The sequence below is a fragment of the Propithecus coquereli genome, unplaced genomic scaffold (assembly GCF_000956105.1).
Source record: "Propithecus coquereli isolate 6110/MARCELLA unplaced genomic scaffold, Pcoq_1.0 Scaffold148, whole genome shotgun sequence".
Classification (NCBI taxonomy): domain Eukaryota; kingdom Metazoa; phylum Chordata; class Mammalia; order Primates; family Indriidae; genus Propithecus; species Propithecus coquereli.
In genome coordinates, this window is record NW_012139191.1 from 3,950,592 (window position 1) to 3,971,283 (window position 20,692).

Genomic DNA, 20,692 nt, shown 5'->3' on the forward strand with positions numbered 1-20,692 from the left:
TTTCTTATACGGCGTGTGTGATGCTCGCGGGGGGTGGACGTGCTCACAAAGGCCCATGACACCTCTGCCCACACTCCTCAGCCTGCACAGTCTGCCGCTGAACGCTCATGTCAGGCGCCCGCTGCAGACACCGCTCATTGGCTGGGGTTGGAAAAGGCTGACACAAAAGGGCTGGCTGCATTACCCTGTGTTAATACCAAAGGTGGTCTCCACCCTGACAACGAAAGTCCGTTTTTGTTATAGATGCTGGTCATTTTATGACAGAACCAATACTAGAAGGAAAACAAAACAAACCAATAAACAGGTGAAACGGTTACAAGAAGTGTGTCATTTGAAGACCTCACTGTGGTTCTTGGCTGCCTTCTTCTCTGAGTGAGGACACAGAAAAAAGGGTGAGGAAAGAAGTAAGAAAAATACTGCATGCAGTGAGAGAAATCCAGAACTAGAACAGTAAGTGCGACCTTACAGAGCTTCTGCTCTGATAATAACACTCTAGATAAAATGGAATTGGGTTAAGCTAGTTATCTCCAAGAGCACATTCAAGAGGATGACTAATTCCCAAGGTAGTTTCACCTACCAGGTCAGTGCCACAGTACTGTCTGGAAGGTCGTGGGGATAGGGGTGCCCCAAAGTGCTAATGTGTGACAAGATTGCAGCAGAATCAACACTGCTTCCTTCATTGAGGAAGTTTGCTATGGAAACCACGGCAGCTGAGCAGAACAATATGCTTAGTGATGAAGCTGTTTACACTACGACTCAAGTTTTTTTTCTCTCCCTGCAGCCGGCAGCCAGCACTGAGCTAGCCAGAGCCAGTCTGCATCCGAGGGCCACACTCGGGGTAGCACTGCCTTGGGAGGCCACAGATGCAATAGTTCATTTCAGCGGCAAGGAAATTAAGGGCTTGCTCGAGCACATGTCTAGTTAGTAGCCCAGCTAGGACTTCTCTGCTTTCCACCAGCTTTCAACCACACCATGCTTTGCCACTTAGAAAAAGCAATTAGGTAAAGTGTTCACTGGGATGAAGTCAGAGAGTACAGTCAGGGACATCAGTATCACAATTTGCATGGTGACCAACACTTAGGACAATGATCAAGATTCAAAGAATGAAAAATGACACGTAATTTTATTCTCTGTAGACACAGGATTTGCTGTAAAAGTATTCAAAATGTGAATAGAAGTATTGACTTTTAAGAAAAGGGATTTTAATATAATTTTGAAAAATAAAAGATTCTTAAAATGTTAGTGTCTTGCAATCACAGCACTTAACACGAGTGAAGGGCTCCCCCACGGGAAAAGTGCCAGGAATACAAGTGTTTGCTTGGTTTACCTTCCAGGTGACCCGGATGCTCTGAGACGATATGGGCTCCAGGTGAACTTCCTGAGGTGGCCCATCAGGAGCTGTAAGGACCAGAAAACCCACAGGCAGGTTAGAAATGCGTTCCAGCATAGGTCGAAACCTACACAACCACATGTGGTCCCAGAAGACACTTCGAGTTTGGCACAGGGAGGTAAGTTTTCGGTGGTAGCGGGAAAAAACGATTTTGCAGAGTCACTGTGTGCAAAGTTTTCCCCGTATTTATTTGTTCTTCTGAAAACGAATCTTGGGACCCTGTCATCGTATTCCTCTTCACCATGTCTTTGACAATTTTATTACTCAACCCTGACTTTGAGCAAGTTAAGGGGTACAATAGAAAGTTGTAAAACAAAATTTCTTTTATAAAACTCTGTCTATGGTGTGTGTTGAAGATCCTTCTTTTCCCTTCGGAAGCTCTGTTAGGCATGGATTATTGGGGTTACTCCAGTTGCTCAGAGCTAGTTGGGGAAAAACTAGTCAGGGTTCTTCTGCCTTTGAGTCTCTTTGATCGCTTTAGTTCCCCACACTTTCCGACTGAAATCCCTTGGGAAGCGGGGGCTCTAGCCACAGGTGGCAGAAGCAGAGCTGAGGAGGAAACAAAGCAGGCCACTGGCACGCACCTGCTTCCAAGGGCTTTGCAAGCTGAGCGACAATTCCAAATGCACTCCAGTTAGAGCAGACCGGCATGTGTTAGGCATGCGCACGTGCTAGGTGCACAATGTGGAACTGAGAGATATGAAACCTTTTGCCCACCAAGAGTTCAGAGTGTAATCAGAGCCATCAGATGCACACAGTGAGGGGAAGACAGCAAGACAAACCCGCGGCTACTAAGGGATCTGAGATGTGGAAGCGAATGATCACAAAGGAGTCAGAGGGAGAGACCCCTTTCAATTACAGAATGTTTTAGGATTGACAATTTTGAAATCATTGCTGAACTACAGAAGAGTCATCCATTTCCGTGGACATTTGCAGAAGGTTGAGTAGCATGTGGGAGATAAGAAAGCAGACATAGTGGATATAAGCTAGTTTTGAAGAGTTTGGAAGTAAGAGGAAAGGTAGGGATGCCTTAAAGATAAACGGTAGACTGGGGGAGGGCATGGCCAAGGGGAAGCTGGTTCCCTTTCTTTCAGAGGAGGAGGAAGTTTTGAGCCAATGTCTCTACGGAACCCAAACACACTTGACTCGGGGCAATCGGAGCCTTTGCCCTGGAGTCTTCTTTTGCCTCCGTCAGAGTTTCCTGCCAGTGCCTGGGCCCCCCATGGCGGTTTATCCCCACCTGGGCTTGGGACCTTGTAGCCACGGTGCTGTGCATACATTAGCACATCAGTCTTTGCACGTCTCTGGTCACCCGGCAGACTCTACGTGGTATCAGGCACTGAGCTCAGAGTCAGCCCTTGCTCTGAAGGGGCGAAGCAATTTGAGGTCGCTGAAACGCTGAGCAGGTCCTCTCCCCAGCAGGTCCGTGGGGCCGACGCTTACCTGGGGTACTGCAGCCTCTCGGATTTATCGATTCCAAAAGTGCAAAGGCTTTGCTAGCACTGAAGTTAATGTCCGGAACAGAAACCGAGGCAGAGCCCAGCATCCAGCTAACTGCGGTAATTACTGTTAAAGCTCTGAATCTAATTTCTGCTCGCAGAGTCAGGCCCTTTAAGCAGGAAACTTTTGATATTGGATCCAATAAAAACCCATGGAACAGATTTCTCTCCCACACGGATAATTCCGTAGTTGTTGAGAAGCACACGCTTCCTCCATAAAAATCCTTCTTGAAAAATTATTTTGAGGTCTGACAGCTGCACTAATGCTCGGTTATTTTAATTTAATTGTGTTAATTGAATTGAACAAGAAGTCAGTCTGTTGGGGATCAGAGGCAATGTGGGGACACTGCCTCATCTTGAATCTCTTGGGTGTGGCCTTCAATGTGGCCTTCTCAGGATAACAGCAGACAGTAGTCACAGCCTTTATTTTCTTGTTGAGATAGCTTCATAATTAAAACAAAGGTACTAGTATAGTGTTTACAAAAATGCCCTTGATCCTATCAGAAAACATAAAGTCCATGATGTCATCATGAACTGGGGACAATTTGCTCCTTCGGTCTGGTTTGGTGTTTTATGAAGGTCCTCAGTGAAGTGGAGAGAGGGGGACAGTTCCTATTTCTAGGACAGCTCTGTCATTTTTAAGAACATAACACCTTTATCACTTAGCCCAGCAATACTTTGGTGGTTTGTTAGTAATTACGTATTGGTCTGCCTGTTTCCAAAAGTGAATGCACTTGGATCTCTCCTCTCTGAAAAAAACAGTACATTTACAATTCAGCATGGCAAAAAAAAAAAAAAAAAATACTCAGTAGCAAATAGATTTGATGGAAAAAATGCAAATATTTTGCAATAAAATGAAAGGCAGCCTAAAAAAAAAAAAGTGACGGAAACAGTCCAAACCACCCAAAAGAATATAATTTATACACACACATTAGGGCTGTGCCCAGTATAATTAGGGAGGTTATTTTGGTTTGCTTGTCTTTTACAAAGGACACTAAATTTTCTGCTGTAAGTTTCTAAAACATTATAAGAAAAATTTTTTAAGTTATAAAAGAATTGGTCTTCTTTCAGAATGTTAGTGCTTTCCATACAGTTCCTGAGCTGTAATTTTTTCATACATTCCCATCTCATTGCAGATGATCTCTTTAAAATTACAATCCCAGGGAGAGTGAATTCCCAGTGCAAAAAGTATTGAGGATCAATAATGGAGAGCTATAGAGGTAACGATTAACAATGGAAATGATTTTCCAAAATAAACCATCTCTGCACTTCTACAGCAGTCAAAACCATTCAATCTGTGAAGCAGTAATACAGACTATATTTGCAATTTCTAGCAATGTTGCAAGGGGAAAGGCAAGGCAACTTTCACTAATTCTGTTTGGCTGAAAACACAGCGATGACAGTCGGGTGCCTCCTAATTGCCAAACCCGTGGATATCCTCTCCTGCTTCCCTCCTGGGCCTTCATGGCTGGCTCTGGGTCCCTTGTCCCTCCTGCGCCGGCTCCTCCCTGTCAGTTCAAAGTCTGGGCAGCCTCCTGCTGCTCCGACAGTCCCTGCGTCCCCACTGAGACTCAAGCCTCGGGCTCCATTCTGCTCTCAAAGGGGCCCCTCCCTCCCCATCCATCAACGTCCTGGCTTCTAGCTGGGTCTTGGGGCCTCATTGTTTATTGGACTGAGTGGAATCACCCATGTGGGAATCACACCCGCATTTCTGTCTCTGGTTTCCTTGTCGGGGGATTTACTGAGGCCTACGGTGCGCCAGGTCCTAAACTAGGCAGAGACTGGGGTTACAAAAGTGGAATAAATTAATAAAATAGGGAGGTGCAGCTGCATGATTTCACAATCACGTGTTCGTCTTCCGCAGACGTTGGGTGGGTGAGAGGCATGTTTTTTTTGGGCAAAGGGTACCAAGATAGGATTTGGCAAAAATTAAAATCAAACAAAGAACAGCTGTAACTATTAAATAAATATTTAGCTCATTCATTTAAACTATTTATTTAATTAGATAACTATTCCTGCCCTTGTGGGAGGGGGCCAAAAAATAGACCATAAAAAAAGTAAATCAGGCCGGGTGCAGTGGCTCATGCCTGTAATCCTGGCACTCTGGGAGGCCAAGGCAGGAGGATTGCTTGAGGCCAAGGCAGGAGGATTGCTTGAGGCCAGCAGTTTGAGACCAGCCTGAGCAAGAGCAAGACCCCATCTCTACTAAAAATAGAAAAAATTAATGGGGCGTGGTGGTGTGTGCCTGTAGTCCCAGCTACTCGGGAGGGTGAGGCAGAAGGATCACTTGAGCTCAGGAGTTTGAGGTTGCTGTGAGCTAGGCTGACACCACGGCACTCCAGTTTGGGCAACTGAGTGAGACTCTGTCTCACACACGCAAAAAAAGTAAATCAACAATTTACATGGTATATTGGGTGGTGATACGTATTTGAAAGGAAAGTGTTAGGGGAGAGAGAGGACCAACTGTGCCAGAAAGGGCAGTGGATTGAATTTTAATAAGGTGGTAAGGACAGGACTACTGAGAAGATGATATTTGAGCAGAAACTTGAAAGTGCTAAGAGAGCGGAAGGAAGAACATTCCAGACCATTCCAGAACTTTCCAGGATAACCAATAATCATATACTTAGTGTGTATGAGAAACAGCAGGGAGGCTGATGATTTCTTTAGGTTTACTTTCCAAAATTTCTTTACAAGGAAGGCGGAGGAGAATAACAACCTATAAAAGCAGATTGCTGACGGCTCCATCGGGTGCAGGCTGTGCCTGGTTTTTCTCACTGGACGGGCGTTGCGCCTTTGACTCTCTTACTGAAGAATACATCGATACCATGCTCTGCCCTTACACGCATCACTACCCCTGTGTTTGTTTACCGCACTCATGCCTGTTACGCCATCAGCCCTCATTCTATCCTCTCACCCTCAGCTCCAGCTCAGCACGCTGGAAACTTCTACCAGACCAGAACTGCCGATGCTTTGCAACGTGATGAGAGGTGATGCAAGGATGTAACTTAGTGCCAGATCCACTGGACACCGGATGACTCCATGTCAGGACCTTTCATAATCCAGACCTTCCACTCTTGATGGTCTGTGAAAATTCAGTGGTGTTTCAACGAGTTCCCGCGTAATTGAACTTCCACATTCTATGCACAGATTCATAATGAAAACGATGAAGGGAGCAGCCACTCCAAACTCGGTCACATGGCACTAAGTGACATGCGACCTTCAGGGGGCAGCTGCTAACGGGGAAGTCGGTCTGGCGAGGGCCAGCCGTGCATGTGCGTGGCTGATCCTATCAAAGAGATCTGGTGAGTCAGACACACTTCTGGTCCATTAAGAGCTGATCTCACTGACTCTGACAGTGTCTCCACTTACTCTCGTGACTTCTCCTTCTTTGGGGGGATAAGGGTTGTTATTAGGAGTTGAGAAGACGGTGCTAAACAATGTGATCTTGGCTTCATGGCTGCTCTCTGAGGTCAGGTGCATTAAAGTGGTATAATAATGCATTCATGAACTTTTGCATGAAAATAAACAGTATTGTGGCATTGGAACCATGATATTTTCCAATAGTAGGCAGGGATGCTGTGTAAACTTGGCAGTGATTCCTTCTTTATGATGCTTTGCATTGGACACAGCAGGGATCCGAAACCCAAATGCCTGTGGTGGCAAGACTTAGCCAGAGATCATAAACTTTTTCTGTGAAGGGTGAGACAATAAATATTTTAGGCTTTGTGGGCCACGTGCAGTCTCTATTGCATGTTCTTCTTCTTCTTAAGATGTAAAAACGATTCTTAGTCTGAGGTCTATAGGCGGGATTTGGCCCACAGGTTGTATCAATAGCTTGCTGACCCCTAAATGAAAGTAGGGTGGAGCTATGGTTCACTGGGGGTGTATGGCCAGCTTTAGGGGTGACCACTACATGCTTAACACCAGCTCATTGCTGCCAAGCAGGAACTCAAGAACAACTCAAAATTTAGTTGATCTGAAATTTCCAGATTAAAAAAAATGACACCTAATTCAAAAGTTTTGCACACCACTAGGCAGACACAAACTGAACACACCCACAGGCCTGATCTGCCGCGGGCTGCAGTTTCTGACCTGGGACCTGCCCCGTCCATCAGGATGGGCTAAGGGCATCTCAGGCTGCAGGAGGGTCTTACTCTTTCTCCCTTCATGTTTTCCCCGCCTCCCAGTCCTACCCTCTGACTTTTCTCTACTTTTCTTTATGAAGCACTTGTCTTAGTTAGTCCTTTTGGGCCGCTGTAACAAAATACACTAAACTGGGTGGCTCGTGAACAACAGAAATTCATTTCTTACAGAGGCTGTATTTCTTACAAAGGAGGGGAAGTCCAAGGTCCAGGGGCCAGCAGGCCGGTGTATGGAGAAGGCTGGCTCTTCTGGCTCATAGACGGTGCCTCCTCCCTGCGTGCTCACATGGCAGAAGGGGCGAATGAGCTCCCCAGGCCCATTTTATAAGGGCATTGATCCCATTCTTGAGGGCCCACCTTCGTAACCCAGTCACCACCTGAAGGCCCCACCTCCTCATATTATTGCATTGGGAATTAGGCTTCAATGTATTAATTTGGGGGGCACCAAAATTCAGACAATAACACCCTTCACCATTTCAGCAGGGTTTAGTCCACCATATATTTTCTCAGCGCACACACACACACACACACATACACACACACACACACACTCACATACACACTTTGTTCATTGTAAGACCCGTGCTGGACAGTCCTTTGAGCCGTGTTTATAGATATTCATCTCACGCATACTGTGGGGGACACCAAGACCCGAGCACCTCACAGACCCACTTCCCCAGCCAGGTGGGTGGTGAGAGGTGAGCTCTGGTGCCCGACGCAGGCACTACATTACGGTCAAAGCGAGTGGGTCAATAAATCCCAGAAGCTTCCATCTGAAGACTCTCACTGCTTGAGAGGTGACCTCTTATTTGGGTGGAAAGGGAGCTGCAGGGGTGGGAAAAGGTCACCTCAAGATGGCTGCAGTCCTAAAAAGATGTGCCTTGGGGCTTGCCTGCCCGGAAGTGGCGGCAGTGTCCACAGCTCCTGCGGCAACTCCAGCGAGGGTGTCTTTGGTCAGGGTGGTTGCACCCGGCCCATGTGAGTCACACATGGGAAATGACCTTTTCATTTCAGTCATGCAAACCTGTGCACCCAGACAAAGACAAGCTCTATTTTTGTAGTGTTCCTTTGCTCATCTGTTCCCTTCCATTCATTTCTCCTTAGCTCATCTGAATATTAAAGGAGAGAGGCTTTTGGGGCTGCCCCAGCCAGCACTAGGTAAAATCCAAAAGGCCTGCTGGGGATCCAGGGAGGCGGTGCCTGCATCTGGCCGCAGAGATGCCAGGCAGCTGCCCTGCACACTAGCAACCCGGGGCTGTTCACCTGGCCTCCTGGCTGGGGAGAGAGATGCTGCCATGGCAACTGCCAGCCGCAGCGGAGGTCACAGAGGAAACGAAATGAAAAGCAACAACAGCAGCATTAATAACGGCAATCAGGGAAGCAGCTGCACGTGCACACCCGGAAGAATGCAGTCATCCTGGGGTGGCTGTCGGGATCTGGTAGGACTGTCAAAGGGGCGGGGAGGAAAGGAGAAGGCTGAGCAGGGAGTCAAAGATGACAGTTTGGGGTGAAGGATGGGGACAGCTTATTTTCCCTAAATATCCAGCATAATAAAACGCCAGGAAGTTAGGGGGCTGTTTAAATAAATAATTCAATAAGATTCTATTTTTGCAAGAGCACATTAACACTCATTTCCCACTTATTTCTGAGAAATGCAAAGTACTTTTAGAGCTGGGAATGTTTTTCTCAACAATCAAATAAGTCTGTGTAAAGAAGAGAAAGGCATCATTATGTCCACCTTGCAGACGAGAATTGATGCAGAGTATCCCGGCATCAGCAGTGGCTCACCCTCAGACACTTGAGCATAAAGCCCTTTCTGTCGGCCACACTTGAAAACAATGTTCAAGGAGGGGTGTCTTCCAGCATTGGGATTTAGGCACTCATGGGCGGTTCGGGAAGAATTATACATTTTAACCTACTCCCGTGAGGATAATGCTGACTACATATATCAAAAGAGTTAAAAGGTTGCATTTGATTTGATCCAGCCATCCTACTTCTTGGAATTTAACATAAGAAAATGATCTTGGAAATTGCAAAAGATACCACCAGGATGTTTATCACAGTGGTGTTTATAATAATGAGAATTTGAAAACACCTGACATGTCCAGCAATATGGGATTTGTTACATAAATGGTGGGAGATGCCATTACAAATTGTAGAAAAGTACTTAAGAGATATACAAGTTCAATGTCTATTTGGACATCATTAACAAGGGTAGCAGAGAAGGAGGTGGTGGGAAGAAAGTCAAGGACAATGCCTACTGAAAGTTGAAACAAATCTCTGGTTTTGTTTCAACTCTTGGTCATCTGGGGAGGATGTTATCACCTGAATCGTGATGATGGAGAAACAGAGGTCTGAGACTAAGCTTCCAACTCACCGCAGTAGGGAGTGGCTGATTAGCTCTGATTGTGGGCAGAGCCAAAAGGAAAGGAGGGTTTGGGAGCTGAACACACCTTTCCCTTCAAGACGTGAGCTGGGCATCATTGGCACCTTACGTTTCTCCTCAGAGAAGCCCATGGGCAGTGGCTTCCTCTCCTGCCAGGAGCTGGGCTGACTGTCAGCATCCATGCACCACCGCCTATCTGCTCAGTCCTCTGCAAACCAGTTAATGTCACCCCCAGTAACCAGGAACGGACCACAGTGTTAAGGGGAGTGCATACACTTGTGCACGTCTGTGCGCATGCACGTGTGTGGGAGATGAAACAGGTCGCAACAATGGCTTAGTAGGTTATATCAACACGCTCTAGGTGGATGATGCAAGCTGTTTAGCCTTTTTCAAAATGTTTATCTCTATCTTGTGATTTTCAACACTGAATATGAAATTCTTTGTAATAGGACAAAGAGCAATAAATTCATTTTAAAATATTGAGGTTTCTAGTCAATAAAATAATCTGCACCCCCCCACCTCCCCCTACAGAACAGGTGCCTACTGCTTCCTAGTTAAATGTTCCTCCTTCCCTCCAACACTGGACTGCACAGGGTCTTAGGCTAGAAACACACTCATGCGTCCCCCCCCAACCTGGATTCCGTAAGTCCAAACAAAGGATTTGTAAAACGGCATGATTCTTTGAATCTCACCAGATTGTTAGCCTCACGCGTCTTTCTTTTAAGTCTTGGCTATGAGAACCTTGAACTAAATTCTATTTGAAGAGCAGTGCCTTCAAAGTAAGATGCTGGGCGCTGTCTGCGTTTTTTCTAGGGCATGGAACTATGGAGAGCATGCATCAAAGACCTCCGCCCAGCGTGGGCAAAGGTCTGCTTCTGCATTTAAGCATCTGAGCCCTCAAGAGTTAGCTCCCCGGCTCCTCCGGAGCGCGATTCCACCCAGCGCCACGCACCTGCCTCGTCCGCTGTGATGGTGAGCTCGTTGCTGGGCTCGCTCTTGCCAATCCGGTTCTTGGCGTACATGCGGATGCTGTAGGTGGAGGAAGGGTGGATATCAATGATGGTGGCCGAGTTCAGCTGAGGGGAAACATCTTTGGTTCTCTGAGCAGAATCCCAGGAGTCTTTTGGGTTTTGTTTTTCAAAAAAGAAGAGATAGAGACGTGAGTTTTTTTTCTCTGCCTTTGAAAGTTCACAAGTAGGAATTAAAAACAGAAAAGAAAGAAGGAAAGAAAGAGCAATGACACCCCAAGTGACTTCTCTATGTGCTGTTCCCAGTTTTCTGGCAGAGCTGGCAGTCGGAGGGGATGTGACCTCCCACACACGTCACCCACACTGTGGGGACGGACAGTGGGAGGCCAGCAGGGCTCAGGGAGGGGTGTCGGAGGAAGCAGATCCGGCCGCTGTGGGAGGTCACGGAGGAGAAATGCCGTGGCGGCAGCTCAGGCCAGTGGAGTAGAAAATGACCACTCGTGGGCACTCATTGTACAGCCGATAAAGTGAAGCGTGGTCAGGACACGCTCACCTCTCAGCCCCTACAAATCCCTCATTCTAAAAGGTATCTGAAAACCAGCAAAACCTTGAGCCACATCAGAGCCTTTCTTTCTCATATAGAGAGTGGTGAAAATGTGATAATCCCACAGGAACCAACCTCAGTTTCCAGTATAAACCCTGCATACCAAACATATTTCTCAATTCTACTTTTCAAATAATGTAGTCTCAATTTTCTGTTGTAGGAATTATTTTCAGCCACAGCTAATTTCAACCACAGCACCTGTCTAGTGTGAAGCATTATCATTGAATCCGTGACAGTTTGTACCTGGTGATTTTTGGGGCTCAACCAAGGCAGAGAATGCCAGTAAATGGTTCTTATATCAAAGAGCCTGGGAAGTTGTTGATGGGGGGGCTGGGTGGTCAAGAGCTGGTGTTGGTGGTGGAAGAGAAAAGAAACCCCAAGATAGTGGACAGAGAAGATGCTCCCATGTTCCCACCACCCCAGAGTCCTCTTCGGCGGAGCTCGTCACATGCGTAAGTCTTTCACGGATAATCTGTGTTTCCTGCTGGAGTCTAAGCTCCAGGAGGGCAGAAGCCACACTTCCCATATTCAATTTTGTGTCTCTTTGCTAGCACGGTGCCTGGCTCAGAGTAGACAAATAATAAATGCATGTTTAACGGATGAATAAATAAGCGGCAAATACAAGGACCTCCGAGTCTTGGGAGCAGGCCACTCACATCGTCACCCCAATGGCGAGTGTGGCAGTGCAGGGGCTGCCCCGCCCAGGGGTTAACACAAATGCAAGCCATTCTCTGCACTTGAAGACAAAACTATGTGGCTTAAAGGCTGCTTCTGAATGCTCTAAGTTCTTCCCAAGGAATGCAGCCTAATAGAAACTGATGATTAATCTTGGGGTTAAGAGGAAAAGCATCCTTTGAGCCAGGGTGATTGGAGGTAGAAGAACATGACACAGAAAGAGAAGATTTGGCAAAAATTCAAACAACGAAGGATGTGAAGAATGTGATTCAACAGCGGAAAAATGAGGGGGGGATTTTATACCAGTGCAATGGCGCAGACACAGGAGCCTTGTCCACAAAGACAAAGCCAGCCTCGTGGAGAAGACGCTTAGGATGACGGGGAGGAACCCCAGGTGCTGCCAGGTGCAGAGACACTTGCTAACTAGCCCCAGGAGGAAGCTGACACTTGTGGTGGTTGATGGCTCTGCTCAGGCAACATGGAAGTTTCTGGAACAGACAGTGCCAAAGAAGGCACAGCTGTCTTCCCTGGAGTTGTGTCTGGGAGTGGCGGACAGCCTGAAGGGGTATGTGGATGTCTGTGGACCACCTTCTCCTGGTGCCAACCCAAGCTGTATGAGGGGTCAAGGCAGGGAGGGGACAGCTCTCATTTTGCAGTCACTGGGGCTTCAGCATCCTTTCCTTGGAGGTTGCTTTAGCCCAGCCCACGCCTTGGTAACTCGTCCTCTTGTTAAACAATCTTCCAGTGTGACTCATAAACCATCCTTGATGTTACCTTTGCTCACTCTCTGCCTCTAGAAACGACCACCACCCACGCCCACCACTGGGCCAGGAGACCTGTTGCAAATCCCTGAATTCCATTCCTTGTCCTTCCTGCCTGTGGCCTTACCACACACTTCCGTTCACACTGGTATCCTCAGGTTCTTGGACTTCTGTGCATACATTTCTGTTTGTGACTCGCTCCTAAGAAGTTTCTTTATTTTGTCTACGGTACATTCTTCCTGGTCATATTTATAGCTCAATTTTCAATTCCATCTTCCCATCAAGGAGTTGTGCTAGGCATTTTAAAATGTGACTTCTGCGGTCCCCAAATCTGTGGGCACATTGGAAGCACCTCAGGGCTTTTTGACAACTGTGCTTTAGACCTACGGAATCAGACTATGGGGGAGGGTGCCAGAAACCTGTGCCTTTAAAAAAGCTCTCTTTCTGGGTCATTCTGATGTACAGGTTGTTTTATTTGATTAAATTTTTATAACATCTTGCCGAGGAAGGGATTTTTATTTTCTTTGTGAAGGTCGAGAAACTCAGGCCCTGATGCATAGCTGGTAAGATGTAGGACTGGAATTTGACCTGATTTGAGTTAGCCCCAAGCTTAAGATCACTTTCCTATAGCATATGACCGGCACATATTCTCTGAGGACACCTAATGAGACTGGATTTCAACATTTCCAGACACCTGCTGAAAGTCTCCTGTGCTTAGAAGACCTTCTGACAAGTTCTTGACTTGGTTACAAATGAGGAGGAGCAATGCAGAGAAATAGTTTGATGCAACACAAGAGAAGGGAGCTTTGGCCGAGAAGTACTGCAACATCTCTGAGTTTGCAGGAAGTAAGACTGAGAGGGTCAGTATATACTGACCTGTATAGGTCAGTCTTGCAGCCTGGTTTAGAAAGGAGTTAACAGAAGCATTCACTGGAAATGTGGGCAGGATTCCATGCCATGCCCCAGGGGGACCAGTGGCATAAGACCAGGCTGGGAAGCTCAGAGTCCCACCCTGCCTCTGCAGTTCCAAAATAACCCTTGTGAAGAAAGGACTGGGGAGCTCACAGGAGCCAGTGTGGTTATACCAGGTGCTTGCCAGGGAGCCCACCCTGGGGGCCAGACACCCCAAGTCTGGAGGATGGCAGGTCACCGAGGACAAATGTAAGAGGGTGGATTAGATATGAAGGAATGCTGTCAGAGGCCAAAGGCCAGAATGAGTAAGGGTCACTGAAAGTTCTGGAGACAAGAATTACACAAAAGGTTTAGGAATGAAGAGGTCGCTTGAAGAAGGACCAGGCCTACTGTGTTGGCTAATAGAAGGGAGGCACAGGGACCCAGAGAAAGCTCTGTCTTCTTCATGGAGGCAAATAATCCTCAGGGAGAAAAGGGCTGGAAGAGGGCACCCTGCTGTAGAAGAGTTTTGTGCTTCCTGGCCCGGAGGGTCACATTCCAGGACGCGGGGGAGCTAGCCAAGGTGCTGAAGCCCCTTCAACCACCTGTGAGGCGCTGTGGAGAGGGGAGACGCTGGAAGACCGGGGGGGGGGGGGGGGGGGACGGGCAGGCTGTTCCAGAGAAGGGAAGGAAGCGGATGCAGCAAACTGCAGACTGGTTATCTGGGGTTCCCAGGACAAGATGCTGAAAGCGGTTCTTTAAAGGGGCTCATGGGCCCAGGTGGAGGACAAGCAGTAGTCACTGGCAGCCAAGCAACGTGACAACCAAAGCAACCCAAGCAATTGTGGGTGACAGAAAGAGATGAAGAAGATTCTGAACGAGGGAGGCAACAGCTGCACGGTGCCTGCACCTGGTCCGGTGGTACCTGGGGATTGCCACTGGGCACGACCAGAGTGGGAGGGCCAGGAGACAAGTAAAGGGATTTGCGATGTTTCATGTTTCCTGCACACAGTAGGCCCAGGAGAGTCATCTGTCTTCAAATCCTGGACAAGGTATCATTCGTCCAAAGGGTGTTTGGGGATGGGAACAGGGCCACTGGATTCAGGAAGGTCTATCTTGGTGCAATAAATGTAAGAACTTGTAGGAGTCGCAGCTGGCCAAAGGCAGAGGTGTGCTTCCTTGGGGTTAGTGAGTCTCTATTTCTGGGACTGCTCAAGCATAGACTGAATGACCATTTGCAGAAGTGCTCTCTGTTAAGAATGTTAAGTACTTTAATTGTTGGTAATATATTGCTTTCTTAGGAAACTAACAAAAAGTAGAGGAAAGCACCTTTTTGGGGATGATTTCACCATTGCCTAAAACAAGGTTGAGAGTCTAGTGTATGTGCCAGGCACTATGCGGGGTGCAGAGACAGAGTGCAGGGCTTGTTAGACAGTCGCTGCTCTCAGGGGTCACTAGGGCCTGCAGGGGGACAACTGCCCAGTAGGGGGTGGGGGGCAGACACTAGAAAAGGCACAGCACTGGGCCCGTCTCTGAATGAAGTAGAGCAGGAAGGATGGAAAAGGCATCCCTTAATCCTGACTGCACCCAGCTTTATAGATAGGAGCTTTCCCACTTTGGTTATGCAGAGTCCGATTAACTTGTACATTTAAAGATGCTGTTGATGACAAAGATGATTCTTAGATTTCAATTGCATGTAAACTAAATGCAACACATATTTACAGCATGCTCTTCACATGCGAGGCAATGTGCTGGGCGCTGGACAACGAGGGGCACCCAAATCAGAATCCCCACCTTGGGGAGCTTGTGGAAGGGAGGGGACACCAAGGACTTTTAAATGGTGGACAAGTAGTTCAACTAACATACGTGGCTTTAGGCATTTTATTTTTCATGCATGTTTGAGCAATACTATAAGCTACCACTTGTTAGACATGGACTACGTACCAGACAATGAGTAAAGTGTTTTAAATGTATTTCCTTCTTACAGAGTATTCATCAGTATCCATGGAGTGCCTGCCACATGTTAGGCATGGTGCCAGGTGATGGAGAAATGGACTGGGCCAAAGTAGACCTACTAAGCACAGGGGACCCCAAGGAGCTTCCAGTCTGGTGGAAGTGAAATGAATTAATCAATATATTCACCAATAATCACATGACACATATATGATGACATATAATGGCACCTCCCAGGAGCAAAAGGGAGATGAAGTCACATGAGCACATGAGAAATGGGATTGAAGGAGGGCACGACTATGTGGTCCCGGGCAGGGGCACCTTCCAGCCAGAGGCAGCCCGTGGGCTTTGAGGGATCCTCGCAGGCCACAGTCCTCTGAGGTAGGTGCAGCGGCACCCACTTCACAGATGAGACCAGGAGAGGGGAGGCAAGCAGGCCAAGGCGCAGAGCTGGTAAGACACAGCCTGCCGCTGACGCAGCATGGGCTGGATCCCAACCCCTGCTGAGCCTGGGACGATCACCAGCTTCTGGCAGGTGCTGATCCTCCTGGAAGACAGTGGGGACCCCGAGCTGCTCCGCTCTGGGAGGCCACCTGAGCACTCCGGCACCAAGGACAGGGGCTGCCTGAGCTCTCCTCGCTACCGTCTGGTTCAAGACCAATCTCTGCTCTAACGTGCCTGCCTCACCCAAGAAGACTTTTATTTTTTTTAAACAGTAGGCATTTAAAAGTCTTTATTTTATTTTATTTTATTTTATTTTGGGCCAAAGATTTATGCCTGACTTTTATTTTTTAAATTTATTTTGGAATATTACAGGGGTACAAATGATTTGGTTACATAAATTGCTTTTGTACCATGCCCATTCCCTAGATAGTGTGCACTGAACCCATTAGTTGTGAATTTACCCATCCCCTCCTCCCCCCCGCCTGCTTGATTTCCAGCGAATGTTATTTCCATATGTGCACATAGGTGTTGATTGATTAGTTCCGATTTTCTACACTTCAAGACCAGTATCTTAGAACTTTCAATTCTGTTTCTTTAAAACAAAGGCAAGGTCATCCTCTTCTCCCCTGGCCCTTGGGAAGCAGTTTGTCCTGGTCCCTGTTTTGCTCAGCACTGTCTTGGCCATGCCCACCCTGGTCACTGAGCCTCGCCCCTGAGCCCCAGGCACTGGCCCTGCTGCATTTCCCGGCGACAGTGGGACTCAGGGCCCCATCACCCCCTGAGGGTCTTTCCTTGGGCCTCGTGTATGCACCAGCTCACTTGGGGTCTCTGGGTCCACTCTGAGATGAACGACCTGAGACGTTCCGTCTTTTCTTACAGGCATTTTTAACCCAGCAAGCCTCAGACACTATTTCTCAAAACGCTGTTCTCGATTTGATCCATCTTTTTAGGCTGCAAATCCTGCTTTCCCGAATTCCGAAGAGCCACCCCTGCCCCCGGGTTTCTTTGCAATCCCACCTGCACAGCCCTCGGGCTCTGTCCCTGGCGCGCTCCTATGGAAACGTTCCCTCACTCTTCACCCTCCTTTTTCTGCTGCCTCGAGCTGATTTCTCACTACAGCTTCAGCTCAAAGGATATTAAATGAGTCACAAGTGTGGAATCTGAAATAACATAAGGTGCCCAGGAAGTGGAAAATAAGGCCACTTTTGTGGCCTCTGAGAATTTTTATTAACCCTTCCCATGCTGCCAGTGCTCAAATTCCCCGTGTCTTCTTTTATGAGACACGGTAAAAATTCTGACTAGAGGCCACAGCGGTGGCATTCCACTGGCCTGATGGATCATACTGTTCAAAATGGTCCTGCCATTGTCCCTGGAAGGTCATCAAAGGGCACACCTGCAGAGGCCCTGACAGCAGGGCGGTTTTATTTATGGGCTCTCGGCAGAGTGCTCCCTGTGCAGCAGTCAGTGTTGCTGGCGGTCCCTGGGCATTTCCAGGAGGTGTCTGAAGAGTGAGTTCCCCTTTTTCTGCACAAACCACCTCTGCACAGCTCATCCCGCAGAGCCCAGGCACAGCTGGGGCCCGGCGCTCTGGGCACAGGACAGGGGCCCATGCCCTGGAGCAGTCGCCCAGCTGGGGAAATGGGAAGTGAAGAAACAGGTGAGGAAAGGTCCCGACAGGGGCCTGGCTCTGTCAGCAGCTGCCCGTGTGCCCATGGGTGGCGGCAATGCCACAGAGGCTGGCAGGAAGCACGACTGAGGTGTGGGCTGGCTCCAGAAGCAAGGGACGAAGCTGAGCTCCCTCAAGAGGAAGCTGGGAGCACTTCACGCAGCGGGGAGACCAGCTTGTTCAAAGAGCATCCTCCAAGCTTCCCTGAGGCGAGGTGTGTTCTTAGGGGTTCAACAAATTAAACAGGAAAAAAAGGGCTTTTTGAAGTGAAAGTAAAGCTGGAGAACATAAAGAACTTACCTGATTTATTTTTGCATTCAATATCGTAGCCTGTGATGGGGCTGTTTCCATCAAACCCCATGGTCCACCTGAGTGTAATTGTGCGTGCTTTGACATCTTTGATCTCAATTTCGGGAGGGTCGGGGGGCTCTGTGCCATCAACAGAAAGACCCAGGGTTAGTTCAAACAGAGTTCAGAAGAGAAAGCGCTAGTGGAAATGCTGAGCATGACTCAGACACAATTTTTCATCACTAGACAAGGACGGATGCTTTTTATCTGGGAGGATATGTTTCCTAATCTCATTTTAGAGAGGAGAATTTCCACTTTCCCAGGATGTGCAATTTCATAGCACTCATGGAACGGGGCCAAACCTGGGCGATACAAATACCACTATTCTACTTTGGATCACTAATTGAAGACATATTTTGGTCCCAAATGTCAGCCTTCCCTTTCCATTCTGATTGTCTAGCGTATAGATTCCTAAAATTGAGGGAGAAAGTCCACAGCCATACTTCTGCACACGCAGCGTGACTGCCAGTAGCTCGTCATCTGACTGCATTCTTTAGGGGCTTTGTTCCCTGTTTTGGGGCTGCACTTTGGCATAATCACAGGCACTGCATGATACTGTTGCAGTGCTGGCTTCATTCATTTCAGTTTTTCTGAGAACTGGGAAGTGCTGCATGGCAAGCTGAGTCCACGCAGATGCCTGGGGCTGGGCTACACTTCTATCCTGAAACACCTGTGCATTCTCCCTTATGCTATCTTCTCCCTACCTTGCACTGTGAGCTGAATTATTCCACGGTCCTCCCCGTAAGAATTGATAGCATGGCAGGAGAAGAAACCAGAATCTTCTCTCACAGTTGGCAAAATCTATGCATAAAGCAGAAAGAAATTCATCTTATTCAGTAGCCAGAATGGGTTTTGGCTATAAAACTCTCTCCCCACTCCTTCTTCCCTTCTGCCACGCCCAGCACACACACACACACACACACACACACACAAACTTGCAAACATACCCATTACCCACACCCACACTCACTCATTCACGCACATGTCCACACACACATCCCTCTGAGGGCAAATTATTTCAGCACGATTGTCAGTGTGCAGATGGATAGGCCCACGAACATTGTCCACATCAAGTTGCAGCTCCTTAGACTGGGTGAGTAATTTATGTGGGACAGCACGGCCAGGTTAACATATATTCCACATATACGTCTTTCTCATAGTATGCCTTTAGAGCATCTACAGCAACCGTGCCTCCAGAAACAGATCTGTAAACACTGCAGTCAGGGCCTGGGGCCAGCACCACCCTCAACAGGGCTGTGCTCAAAAGGAACCCAGGATTAGACCCAGGAGAGAACCAACATAAGTGTTTCAAATCAGATCTTTTTCTCTCCCACAGGTATGTTACAGCATCATCTCCCATCCCCATAATAAAAGCATTGCTCAGTTAACTACCAATAGTGCTAAAAAATATAAGAGAATACAATATTTTTTTCTAGCTTTTGTGATCCTGGATTAATGTCAGCTTTTCCTGTTGGATTTTTCCAAAGAAGTGCATTATTTTTATTATAACGTTGTCTGTCCCAAAGCCCTTGCCGTTTTTCTTTTCACAGGGAGTTAAAACATGTGCACAGCACAGGCTGTCATTCCTCCAGGATTAACTGCCATTAAAAAACCCTATTTCTCACTTTTTTAAATAATAGTTGGGTTTCCTGCTGTGTCATAATAATTCTACTCTTAATAACACTTACGATGAAGCACTGTTTTTGAAGGCTACTCAGTAATCTCACTGTATGAAAGGGGAGAGAAATGATGCTTCATGAACAAATTCCAAAAGGTTATTTGCTACTTATCACCCGCACGCACCCACTTGTGTGAAAGGACAGACTTATTCTTCCAATAACGTTGTCAGAGTCCACTGTGTGGCTCTGTCTCGCTCTTACCTGCAGAGTAGAAATCACCTCTTCTCCCACCTCCTTGGTGGACACAAGGTACCGGGCCATTTCGGGGTTGATGATGCGGTCCTCCTTCTCCCAGCGCACGATGATGGGCTTCTCGCCGTGGGCCGTGCAGCTCATCTCCTTCTTTTGGCCCTGAGTGGCCAGGGTGGTATTTGGGTAGGACGTTATCATCGCAGGGACTGAAAAACCAAAAGGAAAGCGGGGTTCTTGATCCTCCCCGGCATAACACTCAGGGGTGTTTCTTTGAAATAAAATTTATTTGAGAAACTGCTGAGCAAGAATCATGAACAAAATAAAGGGAAGGAGGCAGCAAAATGAAACTTGACTAAAGGAGCCCTCGGCAGAAACTGCCATGTGGTTTCATGTCCACGGGGACGCTGTCCCACATACCTGTCTCTCCACCGACGGCAGAGCTGGGTCACGGGCCTGTCCCTTAGAACAGGAAAGTGATTTTACTGGCTGGTGAGTCTAGAAATTAGGCTTAACATTAAGAATTACGCTCTTCCTTCTGTAATCATCTACATTTCTATCATTTTCAACACTGGCGATGGAACATTTATGACTAGTCAGCATAGGTGGATCCCTTATTGTTGGTAACCAATCCTTACAATTACTTTTCAACATCCCCATCTCCCACAGTTGGTACAAACCTTACCAACCTTTATCGGTCACTTGGAGACCTCAGACCTGTCCTTCTTCTATAACTCATAGCAAAGAATCTCACCCCCAATTGAATGGAAACCTTTATTTGTGAAACTTCTCAAGTTCCCCTTCTCCACGTCAAAATTATTATGCATATTTCTGTTTTGGGGAATGGAGCAGACCCCACCACAGTCCCACAAACCACCTAGAAATAACAAAACGCCTTTTAAAATGCATACTAAGATTACAAGAAATTGACAGAAAAACCATGGACCGAACCCAAAAGTGGATGATGAGAAGCCAGAGGTAATATGATGCTGGTACTTTGACTGTCTGAGAGGCGGGGAGTTCGAAGTGAGACCTCCAATGCCAGGCTCCTCCAAGGGCTCTCTCTTGAGAGAAAGTATATAACTAAAATGTAAAAA

General features: G+C 47.4%; 1 protein-coding gene across 1 annotated transcript in view; it reads right to left on the bottom strand.

Moving 5' to 3' along the window:
* DSCAM (Down syndrome cell adhesion molecule) overlaps window positions 1-20,692 on the bottom strand; it is an 834,101-nt gene that overhangs the window by 114,264 nt on the left and 699,145 nt on the right. Inside the window, exons 11-15 of the mRNA XM_012640078.1 lie at window positions 19,608-19,804; window positions 18,432-18,528; window positions 17,680-17,808; window positions 10,370-10,537; window positions 1,328-1,398 (exon numbers count right to left, since the gene is read on the bottom strand). Of these exons, the coding sequence (XP_012495532.1) occupies window positions 1,328-1,398; window positions 10,370-10,537; window positions 17,680-17,808; window positions 18,432-18,528; window positions 19,608-19,804 (662 nt within the window). The remainder of the gene's footprint in view (window positions 1-1,327; window positions 1,399-10,369; window positions 10,538-17,679; window positions 17,809-18,431; window positions 18,529-19,607; window positions 19,805-20,692) is intronic.